Below are 14,054 nucleotides of genomic sequence, written 5' to 3'. Positions count from 1 at the left end.
GGCGTAAAAGCAGTCTTGGGACTGCCCTTGTTCAAAATGCGGACTCTCAGTCGTGGCTTGTGGGCATTGAATGGGACGCAGAAGCTTCACTATACCGCTTATATCATAAGACGGCCCCGAGGTGTGGACGGCGGACGCCCGAAAGCTGCGACTAGGTGAGGTCACTCGGTGGAACGTGGGATCGAATTATATAAGGAACCTTCTCCCCAGAGTCCTCAGAACAAGATGTTGCGCCATTTTGCGGTACAGAGCCTCATTGCTGTCAACTGCGAACCTCGAGCTGAATTAAACATCCCCGGTCCTGCGTCACCGGGATGGACTCATATCAAGCCACATTTCCCGACTTATCAGAAGATTACAACGCCTTCTTCGAGCCGGCTATCTTTGACTCACTTGATTCGTGGCCCAGTGGCGAGCTTATCACAGCCCCAAAGTGGTGAGGCTTTTCACCCCCTTCTGTTTCGCTTGAAGAAAAGGGCCTGACCAATCACAGCGAAATTCCTCAAATCATACCAGACTCAACGTCCACGTCGTATCTTCCTGGTTCGCCCTGCTCAGATGTTGACATATCTTCCTGGTCCGACAACTTTTGGGAGCCGAATCCTGAACTGGAACCGTGGCCCCTGGTGGACCTCGAACAGGGCTCTAGCGGTTACCACTTTCAGACACCGACGAGTTTCGTCGGCTTTGGCGGCCTGGTACACTTTCCCGTCCTTCAAGAATCAGGCAAACGATGTTACACGGCACAAAAAGCGTCGTCGACGACAAAACAGCAGTATGATTGCAACTGGCCACGATGTAGAAAGTCAAGTCCGTTTGACAGTGCCGAACATTGGAAAAGCCATATGAAGGAACATTCTCGGAACATTCAAGATGAGTGGACGCAAGGCTCGCCTTGTACTTGGTACGGATGTCCGTCGAAAGCCCGACATCGGACAAAGAAGCTTCTTGAAGACCATATCAACAATATACATATCAATCCCCTAGTATGTGTAGTAGAAGGCTGCCGACATAAAACTCCATTTCGAGGGAAAGCGGATCTTCAACGCCATATAAACTCAGTCCATATCGAATGCACAAAGATTAAATGCCCCTTTCCAAGTTGTACGACCGAAAGAAGGGACTTCAGCAGGAAGGACAAATTGATGAACCATCTGCGGGACATTCACGACACTGACCCTTGTCCGTTTGTACCACACTGCATGGTGAAACTGAATCCTGAGCTCGACAGCACGGCCAAGCACATCGGCAAGCAACATGGAGAGTTCGAATGCGCTCTTGGATCATGTAAGAAATTTGCATCGCAATTCTGTGAGAGCGGATTTCTGGATCATCTGCAACTCGACCATAAAATGGCCTGGTCGATGGTTCTGAAGGCCAGAGACATCGCGAAGCAGAGTGGGAACAAGGCGTTGAGAGACGAGCATGTAATGTGCGAAGAGGTTTATGATTGCAGTATATGCTGTGGATTAGATTAGCCTTGAGCAGTATAGAAACATAGTGGACAAGAATGTATAGACAAGGACGTCGGTTGAAGTTGTAATTGTAATAACCATTATGGCCCAGATCATTCTAATTCCGGTTGCCCAATTGAGCCTTTGCTGTTGGCCAACATGCCGCAACCATATGACCGAATGCCATACAAACAAATCGGGCAGAACTGTCCTACATAAGTGAAGACGCTTCGTATATCCACTTGGATTGGCCGCACACAATGGTGTTCATCCAATGTGAAGCAATTCAACCTTTCTCCGCATGAGCTAGCGATAGAATCGGCCAACGAACAATGCATCACACACAAACTTTTCATCCTCAATACTTGATGGTTCTATCTCTCACCAACATCACCTTTATCTCCGGATTTTCCGTGTCTTCGTATCTGTCAGTATTGTACGTTTGACGCCATGTCGAGCTCTTGTCTAATTTCCAGGCTAATCACTGCATTGATAACCTCGCACAAGCGTGCGGCTGCAGCCAAGGGAGACTTGTACTCCCTTGGGGTGTGATGAGCACCCCCAAATTCCAATTCTAATGGGCTGAGAAGCTTGTGTTGCGTATTGCAGTTTTATCTGTATCAAATAAAGCGTGAGGTCTTGAGTATTAGCAATGTTGTTTTGCTCTCCAAATTTTGTCATATATATCGCAGTGTCCATCCTTCTTTCCTCCCTTCCTCAAGACCCTTGTTGCTCAGCTGAAAAGTTGAGTCCAAGGATAATTGCGAGATGGGTGCGCCTCCACTTCCTTTCAATCGATTCTTTGCATGCGTGTGTCTCCTTCCGACCAATCACATCTTCGTGCATCCCGCCCCCGGCGGCTCGATTAGGAGGCGGCTCTCGATCATATCCAGAAACAGAATTGCGGGGGCCAAGGGATCATTATGGTGTATGTTGCGAATTTGCGATTGTTCTAAAACCGTGTGTCTCCCCACTTGAGCTGAAATCTGGAGTTTTTTGTCTGTTTTGCAAGCAAGATCCTGTCTTCAACAACACTTTGCGCCGACGAGATTCGAAGCAAATCGCCCACGAGTCTGCCACAACGAAAGCCTCCCTTCTTTCAACATAGCCGAGTCTAAAATGCCACTTTCTCGGCTGCGGGCCTATCACACGCAGGAATGCCTCGATGCTCGACTTCTGCGCACTGCGTACTTCGCATTTGCGCGCAACAAGTAGGCACAATGGCTAGGTGCACTGGTCCGGCGAGGGGCTGCAGAGTCCTCTAGGTCACGGGGCAGAGGATGCACAGTGCTTGGAGTATGCTTAAGTCCGACTCGAGTGATGATGCTATTGGAGGGGTGGTCACCGGCGAAACATCACGATCGTTACGTGAGTACGGTCTACATTCTGGTCGCAACGGTGAGAAAAGTCTGACAAAGACCAGTGATGATCACAGTCTACAACTTCATGATGCTCCATTCGAAGTGGCCAATTGTACACATCACGGCGAGGCAACCGAAGTCGAGGAAGGTTTGTCGTGAGAAAGTCGTTGGCCAATGTCGACGAAGCTTGACGAGACTAGCGCCGGGCCCGATTTCTCATGAGAGAGCGCGAACCACCTCAACATAGCACTTATCCTGAGGCTTCCTGGACAATCAAATGATGGACTTCGAGTAGTGAAGGTTGTTGAGGTGTCAAGCACCAACGAATTTTCTGCTTTCTCCTCCTTCTCTTCCGAATCTTCAGGAAATAATCCGAGTATTATCCAAAAGTATCAAGTCTATTCATACCTTACTATCAGCAATTCCCTTTCCCTCTTACGACGACATTTCGGATGCTGCTAGAGACCCCGGAAGCAACGGTTGGCCACAGAGTCGCCAAACAATTTTTTTTAGTCAACGCCCAACTCGTAGTAGCAAGTACATATCGAGTATGTCTCCCCTTCTGGCGATTATCCACCGTCAAACCACCTCACTTCACCGTATCTCACCGCACCTCCCTCTGCCTTTCACCTCAGTATTAATCTAGCATAACTTGCTCTTATTTTATCGCTCGTTGTTTCTCTTGTTCACCATTTTCTGACACCGATAGTCTCGCCAACAGCGACATACCGCTTCGTGCATGTCAACAGCTCGCGACTTATTAGCAAGCAAAGGATCTTTCATCCCCATACTCGGCAGCCATCCTTACCACATTCCTTCTCTATAACGACGATTTCGTGTCTCTCTGGCTACTGTTGATGCAAGCATCTAACATGATTCGCCCTCCTAAGAGAAAGGCCAGCCCTGGCACTGACGGCCGACTCCCGAAGCAACAAGCACTCTCCAAAAGGACATCGACAACTCTGTCTTCTTCCCCACTGTCACTGCGTACTCCTATAGCTCTTGCAAATCGTCAAATCTCGGGTCGGTCGTCCCCTGGGATTGTAATGCCTACCTACGGTGCAACTTCTGCGACGTCAAGTTTCGCGAGCTCACTGCCCTATTTCAATTACCCTTTGCAAGCTTCAAACGGCATCAACTCACTGGCTTATGACTCTCATCTTGACTACAATGCTTCTGTCTCTGCAAGTCAACGTGTCAATTCCACCGACCAGATGTTCCATCTTGATCCCTCTTTGTCGGCATTGGATGCACCATACGGTGGAACGTTGTCCACAGTGTCTCGACATCTACAGCAAGGCAATGTACATGCTCATTCACATCAGTTCGATCCACCTGTGCAAGCCAGTGCTCTTCAGCACCTCGAAGTTAATGTCGTCAAGCCGGAGCTTGACAACGATTCCGCGACAACCTCCTCTGCCGGTTGGACTGATCGCATGCAAGTCATGGCCAAACCAGCATTGCTGCAGAATGAAGAGCCGAGTTACTCTGCCGAATCTTCTGTCGTCGATCCACCGCACACCCGAGCAGCCCAGATGACTGCCTCACAAGCTCCAAACGATAGCCCAGATTTTCCTTCGGAATGCTTCCTATGTCCTCAACCCTTGGATGCTGCGCAAGCACCAGTCTTCGCTACTCTTAATGACTACAATGTCCACCTATGGCAGAAGCACATGGATTTATCTACGTGGAAAGAACAGAGATGCAGTTGGGAAGGATGTTCAACCAAATGCACTTTCGCTACACCCAACCTTTGGTTCGCTCACGTCCGCCAAGTGCATCAAAAGAACTTCTGGTGCACACATCCGGGTTGCAAATTTCGTCGAGGTGGCCTCGAGCCAAAGCCCTTCGGTAGTCAGCATAGTCTCCATCGTCATAGCCTGTCAAAGTCCCATGCTCCTCCTCTGTATTGCGACAAACCTTACTGCACTGGTCATGACAATATAGCTCGTAGCGACAAAAGGAATAAGCACAACACTGAATATCATGGGCCAATCCTTTGCAGAGTTGACGGTTGTCCAAGAGGTCGATACCTTAATGGTGTCTACTACGGATTCGCTACTCACCAGGATCTCGTCGCTCACCATCGCTTGAAGCACACTGATACGGCCTTGGACTATGGAACGACTACAGCGTAGTCTCCTTGCCACGATCATCATCCAGGCAAGATCATTGACCTACTGTCTTACTCATGAGACGACGGTCAATCTTTGCATCTACGAGTTCCTTGCCTACGTCTGCGACTCAAGTGTCACGAAGTCCAATTGCTTTCCGTTCGATACCTTCGCTTTCCCATGCGTCTTGCAACAATCACGGCCTTTTCCTTTAGCTCAAATGAAAAGCTGCCATGATCTGCTACGACGAACGATCCCAATTTCCTCTGTCTTGCATTAGATCTACTTGCTTCAGTACATACGACGAAACGAGCCTTTCAGGGCAACCGAGCATGTTATCGTCTGCCCAAAAGTCCCACCAAAAAAGAAAGAAAAAAACTTTAAAACGAACTGTCTGCTTTTGCGTTGGAGGTCGCTGTCTTGCTACTTGTCTTTGCCTCTCGGCCAAGGCTCAACTTTTATACCAGTCACCAGGTGACACCTTTCCTACCTCATCGACTCGAAAGCTATCTTCCTCCTAGAGCGGAATATCTGCCATCTGCGACACTACCAATCAATCTGCGAAGTCTTCTGGAGAGTCAATACATGCTTGCATTCCTCTACCTACCCTGCCTGATCGATGATGGCTCTTCTATACGAAACGGTACCTGCTTTCGAGGATACATGGATAGACTGTCTTGGAGATCCTGGTTACTATAGGATGGCCATCGAAGATGGTGATTTCGGAGATGATGATGGATCTACAGGAGTTGCTCGCGCCTAGTGCAACGACATTGCTTACACTGGTTCGACCACACCGACAACTTACCAGCTCCTCAACGATACTGGTACTGAGGTCCCCACCTCATTATGTCTCATTCGGCGACCTTACATTCTCATTCAGTTCAGAAAAAACTCAACAAAAAATTCCATTCCTGCACATATATCCCTCCCCAATTTGCACATCACGACTACGAAAAAAAAGCCCCCAAAAAACCCCCCAAAAAAGCGCACATACGTTAGAGGACGAAGGACGACCTCCCCGGCTCTCACTTCCGGGTCTCATTCGAATGTTGACACGATCGTGTATGTATATGTACATATACATAGATCCTGTCCATAACCGCTCTGCGGATACGTTGCCGATCAATCATTATCGGCGTCCAACCTTCCGGTACTTCGGATATATACATGTCAATGGCATGATGGAGAGATGATATACGGGAGATGGAATATGGAGCATGGAAGGGGATGGGAAAAGGCAAGGAAGAATGGATAGACAAAATACATTACTGGCTAGGACCCTCGCGGGTTACTACGCCTTTGGTTTTTGGAGTTTTGGGTTTTGGGGTTAATACGGTAGAGGAGCTGCTTCTCACGAAGATATGGCATGGTGCTGTGGGGTGGTGTTCGATGGCGACGAATGATTTAGCATGGGAGTAAGATGGAGTTATACGATAACTTTTTGTATTCCCGTTACTATTGTTGATCATCTTGTTGGGGCGAGAGATGTAGTTTCAAGTCTGAGAAGGGGATCTGAGGTGGTGTAGGACATTAATGTCTTATGATTGTCAGGATACAAATTAAGACATAATGCCAATCTCAATGTCTAAATACGTCACATCAACCTCCTTCCTTCCTCGCATTGTCCCTTCTCGTGGTGCGCTTCTCTCTCATTCGATTAATGTCCCACAGCGCCACAATACTCAACCCTCACAATCACAATCACCAATCTCTCATCTCCCACATCTCCTCCCACCACCTCATCTAAACACAACCCTAATCCCCCTACTCTCCCTACTCGGCTGCGGCAAAAACATATCCCGCCTAACGTCCACATCCCTCTCAAACGTTGTATCAAACAACTCCATCTCAAACCTCCTAAACAGTGTCGCCAGCGTCAAGAAAATCTCCGCCTTCGCCAAACTACAATCCTCATCAGCCCCTTCCACCCCCTCTTATAGAAAAAGAGAGCCTTACTTAATCCCAACACATTGCCTTGAGCCCTTGGAGAACGAAAACAGGTAATGCTCAAGCGGGCGGTTGTCGAGCCAGCGCTCCGGGAGGAAGGAGTGCGAATCGGGGAAGATGGATGGGTGGTGGTGGAGGAGCAAGTTGGTTAGTCCTATTGGAGTCTGGATGTTTGGGATGAGTGAGTGAGGGAGTTGAGAAGGGGGAGGAGGGGTAATGCTACGTTTGCGGGAATTTCCCAGTTTTGGTATTTGAGGGGTGTGGTGGGTGCGATGCGGCTGAGACGACTGGAGACGCCGTAGAAGAGTCTGTGGTGATGTGAGTTTCGGAAGGGGATGAGACCGGGTCTGGGACCTAGAACTGGTAAAGGGAGAGCTTACCTCAATCCTTCGAGGACTACTCCTGTCTGTTTCTATTAGTTCTTACTTCATAAATGCTTTAGAGGAGATGAACCAAGTAAGGCAAGCCCTCTGCAAGACTCAAAGCCCACTGCCCGTACTTATCCGGCATTGCCTCCTCTAGCTCTGTCTTCAATTTCTTGAGCGCTCTAGGAGTATTCAGGAGATAGAATGTAGTGACAGCCAAAGCGGCACCTGTTGATTCACCTCCTGCTCCGATGACATCTTGTCCCGTCTGTCCCAAGTGATCAATGCTTTTCTCCTCGGAGGGAATATTGGGGTTATTCCACAGAGCGTGAAAGATTGTTCGAGGAAGTTGTTCTTGCTCATCTGAGATGGCGGGCTTGGGTTCTTTTTCTTGCATTATTTGCAGAATTTGGGTGTTGATTTTCTGTCAATATTAATAGTTATCCTATCAATGGAACGAGATACAAACTGTCTGCATGTCAAGAACCAACCCCAGATCCGGCTTCAACCCTTTAATCACCCACTCCGGCAAGGTCTTAACCACCCCGAACAACCACGGAAACTGCTTCGTCCACTTCGTCATCTCGCCCGTACTCCTGACCATCTCCTTCCACAGGGGCGAGAAATCGGCACTATCGAGTAAATCCCAGCTGCGGTTCAACGCATATCGAGTCACCACGTCGGTGGTGAAGCACATGTAGACCAATCTCATGTTTAAGGGACGATCTGTCCCTTTCACTTCGTCAATACGGCGGCAGAGTTTCTCGATGATAGTAGAGATAACGGGCGTTAGGCGAACGACTGATGCTTTGGAGAAGAGAGGGTTGAGCGCTTGCCGGCGCATGCGGTGGGTGTCGTGGGATACGGCTCCGAATGCTGTGTTTGGGTTGCCGAATTGGCCTTTTTGGAAGGGAGGACGAGTTAGTGTTCTTGATTCCTTCAGCTCCAGGTGGAAAGATGCATGCTTGACAGTCTTGGAATACACATCCCGCTGAAGAGCATTTGCTTTCAAGATAAATAGGAAGAGAGCCGCTCTTACCAGTATAGAACGCATGTTTGTCTCGGATGCCGGAATTGGAGAATACGGTGTGATAGAAACCCGGATCATCGACGTGAATCTCGTAGGGATTTATACGAATTATTGGACCTTCAACATATCAGACGCCGGCACTTGTTAAGAGTCAACGGAGCTACCATATTTCTCATGCCATTCTCGAATCTTGAAAGTAAATTGTCCTGGTAAGATTGCTTCGTAGTAGAACTCGTACCAAAGAGTGGATGCTGCAAGTTTCGACCCCGGGAATTTAGAAGTTGGGCTTAGAAATAGACGGTATAGAACAAGACCGATGGTGTAGAAGATGAAAGCAAAGATAGCAAAGAGAACGGTATTTAAGCTTGTGAAGATAGCCATCGCATATGGCCAAGGGGCTTTGAAGTAGAGAGAATATTACACAAGAGAAGGAAATACGTATTGGAAGAGGGGTGCTATCAGCAAGTTGATCCGTCCCGGAATACCTTCATCTTTTAGGTCTCTCCTTCGAGCTTCGGGTTAGTGAACCATAGTTCCGAGCTGATGGCTTTCACCAGTGGCTCTCAGTTTACGAGCGCTTGGGCTTGAAGAAGATGCATTGGTTGGATTTGCAGAGCTGGCTAGCCGACAGCGTGGATATGACTTGCTATCCCGGCCTGTGGCGTTACTCACCGGGACGAAATTCGAGAACCTAGTCTGAGTGGGACGGTAGACATACTATTATAGACTGTCATCTGAAGACGATTTTTATGAGGACGCAAAGACTCACTTGAGTTCAAGCATTGAGCCCTGATGTTCAGGCTGGGCAGGGAAATCTAAAGTAATGTCCACCACCTCCATCGACAAACTGACGAGGCTAGGACATTCTAGCCAAACAAAGGCCTACACTGTCAATTTGACATAATGCCGCGTGTGAAAATGCTTATCAAGCTTGACTCGAGACACAACTTCGTCGGTTATTACTTTCCAATCAACATCAAGGTATCGTTTAAAATGTGCGCGTGATTGCAAATGTACAATGCTTGCTTTATTATAACCCGAGTATTCCTACAACGAAAAGGAGTATCTGAAGACTACCGAAGCGCTAATAACCCACTGCATCATCTGAACTTGCTGTAAATTACAGCAATGATAAGCAGAACCAAAACCGTAATGATCGAGATCGTTATAATCCTATTTGTAGCCATCCTATACCAAAACTGTCAGTTATTCGTCACGGGTAGTTTCTTTTTGGAGGACAAAGGGGACGATTTACCTACGAGCCATCCCCCTCAACGTCTTTACGCTGCGATCAACGTAACCTTCACTCTCGAGCAGCATGTCGTTCGTATGTTGGATTGTCTCTCTCTGCCTATGCAAGTCGGCAAGAGTGCTCGCTCCAATTGCCTCTGTCTCATTTGCCAATGCTTGGCTAGCTTTCAGCCTCTGCGAGCTGCGATCTAACCTGTCGGTTCCGGTGAGGAGCTGTTGTCTCTGCTCGAGCTGGACATCATTCGGGTTGTCAGAATATCGAGATCCAAACAAAGCAGAGCGATCATCAGCCAGGGACCTCAACTTCCTCTTCGCAGCATCGACATCGGACTCGTGGTTTCGAAATCGTTGATTGACTTTGGTGCGAGTGGCTGAGGGTATATTCTGCTTCTCGAGGCGCATCTGATCGAGCTGTAACAGACTCAGTATTTCTTCCAGGCATAGAACACAATCCGACAACCTACCAACTCATTTGCTTCTTCCAACGCTCGCTCTGCTTGACTGATTGCTGCTTTGCGCGGCTCGCCTGCCATGTCCGGAATCTGATCCAACTTTTGGCTCAGATCGGCCTGAACCAGTTTGAGCTCAGCTTCGTAGCTGCTGAAAAGCTCAGAGCCTGCGTCGGTATCGAGTGGGTTTGCCATTGTGGATGGATAGATGTTGTAGGGAGATGATACTTGTCGTAGGCGGAAATCTGTGGTGTTATCGTCGTTGCCTTCTTCAGGAAGAGAAGCGTCTCGGGTCGGAGCTAGAAAAGGCCGGTTGGGGATCTGGGTCACTAACGTCCGTAGTGGCGATGCAGCTGACCAGTGAACGTCGTGAGAGAGGAATGCGTAGATATTCTGGAGTCGATGCAGAGATGTGAACAGATGAATGTATGTTGGTGTTTGAAGAGATCGGTCATGCTAGGATGTCTGAGGAACAATGGAACACTGCTTTCAGGAACATCGTAGTTCCGCCACAAACCACCAGCCACAGTGAATCCACAATAGAATAGAATCTACAGGGATACACACAACCCTGTGCATAACGATATCAAACATTCCTCGAATTATAATATCGAGTTTGAGCTTGGACAGACTTTCAAACACTCTCATACGAGCCTCTGTAAACTTCCAACGATGATCCTTTTCTATTCTTTGGATATACTTTGTTAGTATCTCTATTTGTATGTCAACTAACAATCACTGGATTTGGTCTCACATGAAAGCCACTAAATCTCCCGTTCCACGCACCTCAATCAGGAATCATGCCGTCACAGCCAGCAACATCCTCTATCAGTGCCACTTCACTCGGTGACGAGAATCATGACTCGTGAATATAATATCTCTTCTACCTACAGCTTCTCCCAACTTTAATTATGGCATCCCTAACTCATAACGTTCCTAGAAAGAAGGTTGCAATTATCGGCAGTGGTTGCGCAGGACTTGGCGCATTATGGGCTTTGAATCGCACTCACCACGATGTATACATCTATGAAGCTGCAGATCGATTGGGCGGCCATACCAACACAGTCGAGTTCAAAAAGGGAAAGGCAAAGACTATGGTAGATACTGGCTTTATTGTTCTCAATACTGCCACTTATCGTGAGCTTCTTGTGCCCCTCTCACTGATACATGCTGACCCCGCACAGCCAATTTCATAGCTTTCCTGAAAGCTATAAAAGTACCTACGGTTCCGACCGAGATGACCTTTGGAGTTTCGCGAGACCAGGGAACATTCGAATGGGCAGGAACCTCTCTATCTGCCGTCTTTGCACAACGGAAGAACATCTTCTTCCCCCGACTCTGGCGGATGATATTCGACATAATACGCTTCAACCAATTTGCACTGGATCTGCTGAAAGAGGAAGAGAAGAGTGAAGAATTTACAATGGAGATCAATGGCAACGGGAACGGCAATGGAAGCCACATCCATCATGCGAAGAAGCAAGAGACAATTGGAGAATATCTCGATCGAGAAGGATACTCAGACGCATTCCGAGACGACTATCTAATTCCAATGGCCGCGGCCGTCTGGAGCACAAGTCCCGACAAATGTTCTCTCGAGTTCCCTGCAATTACTCTAGTCAGATTCATGTAAGCGTAGTATATGCGTCAAAAAAATCCTTGCTAATTGTCTAGGTGGAATCATCATCTTCTAAGCACTGTTGCTACGAGACCATCATGGCTTACCATCCGGGACGGAGCCAAAGCCTATGTTGATGCCATTATGAAAGGTTTCCCACCGAACCACATCTTCCTCAACACCCATGTCGAGTCAGTGACCAATGACGATGACGGTCGTGTGCGAGTCCACCTCGAGAGTGGCAAGTCTGAAGTGTACGACCACGTCATTATTGCAACTCACGGTGACCAAGCTCATGCTCTGGTTCTACCAGAAGCCGACCACGAAGAGAAAGATGTCTTGTCTGGTTTCAATACTAGCAAGAATACTGCTATCCTCCACTCGGATCTGTCCCTGATGCCGAGGTCGAGGAAAGCTTGGTCTTCATGGAATTATATCACCAAGTCTACTGGGTACTCGAACAATGTGGATCAAGTATGCCTCACTTACAACATGAACATTCTACAACACATCCAGCCGGAAACCTTTGGAGACGTCCTCGTGACACTGAATCCACTCCATGAGCCCGACCCAGCACTGGTACAAGGCCGATATTCATACTCGCATCCCCTCTACAACGCGCAGTCCATCCGCTCGCAAAGCCTACTGCCACGGATACAGAATACGCGGGGTATAAGCTACTGCGGTGCGTGGACGAAATATGGCTTCCATGAAGATGGTTTCTCTAGTGGTATTAAAGTTGCACAAGATCATCTTGGTGCCCAACTACCTTTCAAATTCAGAGATAGCACTTTCAGCAGAGGGAAAAGACCTGTTCTCGGTCTAGCAGATCTGCTTCTAAGAGCTTTAATAATGCTTATTCAACTCTTCATTGTTATAATAGAGCGGATCTTCCGTGTTGAGAGGGGACCACGGAACGAGACACCGTTGAAGAAGGGACACAAGAAAGTGCAGTGAGAAGTACGGCATGCATGGTATATGGAGTTTTGAGCGATTTGTTTTTCTCGGATGAATGACGATTCACGACCTGTAGGTTGTTAGCGCAAAACTTTTCCATGTCCTAATAAGAGTCACTATCTCAGCACAGTGAATGTGCTCAACGAAGGTCATTTACTATGCCATCTCAAAAAGTCCTCAATCTTCACAGATTATGAAATGGACGGAATGTCTCGCTCTCGCCACCGGCATATTCTTCACACAATGTCTGTCCCGGTCTAGAAATTATCAAGCTGTGAAAGTACGATTTGCTTTCCATCGAATGCACTAAATCTCGGGGTATCAAAGTTGGTCCCTGCAAACCCTTTCAACGCCGACCATGCAATATTTCTTACACGTTCATGACATAACCCTCAGCATCCCGAATGAAAGGCTCAGCACGAAGCCCGTGAAGACCGCAATCCGTCTTCTCCTTGACCACACCCCTTCTTCTCTGATCAACCACCCGACACATCCCAACGGCCACAAGAACCCCATGATATTCCCCCATAACAGATCATCCAATGCCCCTCCTCCCAGCCCATCCGAATCTCCAAAGTCAAATCCAGGACCAGATCCACCAGTCCCCGTTGTCCCGCCATTATCATCTATCCATGCATCTTCCATCCTTAACAACGTATTCGGAGAGGGCATCGTATCCGGAGTATGTATATTAGACTGAATAGAGCGAAACTGTAACCGTAGCTGATTTACCTCCGCAGCTGTAAACCCACCCTGCAACAACCGCTCAAAGCCCCTCGGAGCCGGCGTTGTATTTTTCGGCTGTACGAGTTCGGCATCTCTGCCTTCGCTCGGTGTGCGTTTCTTGCTCTTGTTCGTAGATGCTGCTGCGGCTAGAGCTTCCGCGGAGAGCTCGGCGGAAGTGAGAATGTCGCCAATGGAGCAGTTGATGTAGACTCGCGGCGGGGCAGGTTCAATGGCTTTGCCTTTTCCTTTAGGGTCGGGGGTTCGTGGGGGAGGGGAGGGGATCTTGAGGACGGTGGAGAGGATGTCGTCGTCTTTGAGGAGCTTGCCGCTGTGGATTAGGCGGTAGCGGTGCTTGGATGTGGGGGGTTCGAGCTTGGAGCGGATGAGGTGCTTCAGTGCTATGACGGTTGTAGAGTCTGCGGTAGGTATATCCAGTGGGAGGTCGGGAATCGAGGTCGTGAACCGGACGGTGATGGGTAGGACTGGAGCTGCCATCCCGTCTTGTGAAGGTTGGAAGGATGACATTGTGGCGGAAAGTCTTGCTGCAAGAAAGCAATGTAGACTCGGCCTCAAGATCCTTTCAATCTTACATGCTTGCTCCTAATTTGTGTACCAGAAGCTGGTCTGGAGAGGTATCGACGGGGATTGGATTCAGAGATACGAGATGCGATCCAGCGAATCCTTCCCCACATTCGATGTTGATGCGGCTCATCCCGCCCGTCACTTGCATCAGTCTGGTCTGGAGAACCAAGGGAACACTTAGCCAAAAAGGGGTAGGA

The 14,054-nt window shown here is 48.4% G+C and overlaps 6 protein-coding genes across 6 annotated transcripts; 3 read left to right on the top strand and 3 right to left on the bottom strand.

Annotated features, from left to right (window-relative positions):
* The first annotated feature begins 229 nt into the window (after nucleotides 1–229).
* Nucleotides 230–1,656, top strand: LY89DRAFT_717811 (uncharacterized protein). Its single transcript, XM_018218371.1, has 2 exons — nucleotides 230–436; nucleotides 494–1,656. The coding sequence occupies exons 1-2, from the start codon at nucleotides 315–317 to the stop codon at nucleotides 1,476–1,478; spliced, it is 1,107 nt and encodes a 368-aa protein (XP_018072572.1). The 5' UTR covers nucleotides 230–314; the 3' UTR covers nucleotides 1,479–1,656.
* Nucleotides 1,657–3,287: 1,631 nt separating this feature from the next.
* Nucleotides 3,288–5,058, top strand: LY89DRAFT_41899 (uncharacterized protein). Its single transcript, XM_018207393.1, has 2 exons — nucleotides 3,288–3,363; nucleotides 3,525–5,058. Exon 2 carries the CDS (start codon nucleotides 3,673–3,675, stop codon nucleotides 4,951–4,953), a length of 1,281 nt encoding a protein of 426 aa, XP_018072571.1. The 5' UTR covers nucleotides 3,288–3,363; nucleotides 3,525–3,672; the 3' UTR covers nucleotides 4,954–5,058.
* Nucleotides 5,059–6,503: 1,445 nt separating this feature from the next.
* On the bottom strand, nucleotides 6,504–9,030 carry LY89DRAFT_644206 (cytochrome P450 monooxygenase). The gene is made up of 8 exons (XM_018211824.1): nucleotides 8,439–9,030; nucleotides 8,284–8,391; nucleotides 7,714–8,144; nucleotides 7,333–7,668; nucleotides 7,260–7,285; nucleotides 7,103–7,187; nucleotides 6,889–7,043; nucleotides 6,504–6,834 (listed from the first exon to the last, which is right to left on the bottom strand). The coding sequence occupies exons 1-8, from the start codon at nucleotides 8,653–8,655 to the stop codon at nucleotides 6,672–6,674; spliced, it is 1,521 nt and encodes a 506-aa protein (XP_018072570.1). The 5' UTR covers nucleotides 8,656–9,030; the 3' UTR covers nucleotides 6,504–6,671.
* Nucleotides 9,031–9,350: 320 nt separating this feature from the next.
* Nucleotides 9,351–10,626, bottom strand: LY89DRAFT_684141 (V-snare-domain-containing protein). Its single transcript, XM_018214824.1, has 3 exons — nucleotides 9,990–10,626; nucleotides 9,530–9,936; nucleotides 9,351–9,462 (listed from the first exon to the last, which is right to left on the bottom strand). Exons 1-3 carry the CDS (start codon nucleotides 10,167–10,169, stop codon nucleotides 9,375–9,377), a joined length of 675 nt encoding a protein of 224 aa, XP_018072569.1. The 5' UTR covers nucleotides 10,170–10,626; the 3' UTR covers nucleotides 9,351–9,374.
* Nucleotides 10,562–12,838, top strand: LY89DRAFT_41869 (FAD/NAD(P)-binding domain-containing protein). Its single transcript, XM_018207389.1, has 5 exons — nucleotides 10,562–10,693; nucleotides 10,736–10,839; nucleotides 10,915–11,111; nucleotides 11,159–11,603; nucleotides 11,649–12,838. Exons 2-5 carry the CDS (start codon nucleotides 10,775–10,777, stop codon nucleotides 12,547–12,549), a joined length of 1,608 nt encoding a protein of 535 aa, XP_018072568.1. The 5' UTR covers nucleotides 10,562–10,693; nucleotides 10,736–10,774; the 3' UTR covers nucleotides 12,550–12,838.
* Nucleotides 12,769–14,028, bottom strand: LY89DRAFT_684140 (uncharacterized protein). The gene has a single exon (XM_018214823.1). It carries the CDS (start codon nucleotides 13,798–13,800, stop codon nucleotides 12,928–12,930), a length of 873 nt encoding a protein of 290 aa, XP_018072567.1. The 5' UTR covers nucleotides 13,801–14,028; the 3' UTR covers nucleotides 12,769–12,927.
* Between the last annotated feature and the right edge of the window lie 26 nt (nucleotides 14,029–14,054).

Source organism: Mollisia scopiformis, assembly GCF_001500285.1.
Source record: "Mollisia scopiformis unplaced genomic scaffold LY89scaffold_10, whole genome shotgun sequence".
Taxonomy (NCBI): domain Eukaryota; kingdom Fungi; phylum Ascomycota; class Leotiomycetes; order Helotiales; family Mollisiaceae; genus Mollisia; species Mollisia scopiformis.
The sequence above is the reverse complement of the archived record's forward strand: the minus strand, read 5'-3'. Positions and strand labels throughout refer to the sequence as shown.

What these genes read in the sequence shown, in the direction of transcription:
- LY89DRAFT_717811 (XM_018218371.1), top strand. Translation starts at nt 315, where the DNA reads ATGGACTCATATCAAGCCACATTTCCCGACTTATCAGAAGATTACAAC. An exon ending in CTTATCACAGCCCCAAAGTG is followed by an intron (nt 437 to 493) that starts GTGAGGCTTTTC and finishes GACCAATCACAG; the next exon opens with CGAAATTCCTCAAATCATAC.
- LY89DRAFT_41899 (XM_018207393.1), top strand. Translation starts at nt 3,673, where the DNA reads ATGCAAGCATCTAACATGATTCGCCCTCCTAAGAGAAAGGCCAGCCCT.
- LY89DRAFT_644206 (XM_018211824.1), bottom strand. Translation starts at nt 8,655, where the DNA reads ATGGCTATCTTCACAAGCTTAAATACCGTTCTCTTTGCTATCTTTGCT. An exon ending in ACTGGGAAATTCCCGCAAAC is followed by an intron (nt 7,044 to 7,102) that starts GTAGCATTACCC and finishes CCAAACATCCAG; the next exon opens with ACTCCAATAGGACTAACCAA. An exon ending in AGGCAATGTGTTGGGATTAA is followed by an intron (nt 6,835 to 6,888) that starts GTAAGGCTCTCT and finishes TGAGGATTGTAG; the next exon opens with TTTGGCGAAGGCGGAGATTT.
- LY89DRAFT_684141 (XM_018214824.1), bottom strand. Translation starts at nt 10,169, where the DNA reads ATGGCAAACCCACTCGATACCGACGCAGGCTCTGAGCTTTTCAGCAGC. An exon ending in TGGAAGAAGCAAATGAGTTG is followed by an intron (nt 9,937 to 9,989) that starts GTAGGTTGTCGG and finishes AGTCTGTTACAG; the next exon opens with CTCGATCAGATGCGCCTCGA. An exon ending in TTGAGGGGGATGGCTCGTAG is followed by an intron (nt 9,463 to 9,529) that starts GTAAATCGTCCC and finishes GTTTTGGTATAG; the next exon opens with GATGGCTACAAATAGGATTA.
- LY89DRAFT_41869 (XM_018207389.1), top strand. Translation starts at nt 10,775, where the DNA reads ATGCCGTCACAGCCAGCAACATCCTCTATCAGTGCCACTTCACTCGGT. An exon ending in GGTGACGAGAATCATGACTC is followed by an intron (nt 10,840 to 10,914) that starts GTGAATATAATA and finishes TAACGTTCCTAG; the next exon opens with AAAGAAGGTTGCAATTATCG. An exon ending in TCTCAATACTGCCACTTATC is followed by an intron (nt 11,112 to 11,158) that starts GTGAGCTTCTTG and finishes GACCCCGCACAG; the next exon opens with CCAATTTCATAGCTTTCCTG.
- LY89DRAFT_684140 (XM_018214823.1), bottom strand. Translation starts at nt 13,800, where the DNA reads ATGTCATCCTTCCAACCTTCACAAGACGGGATGGCAGCTCCAGTCCTA.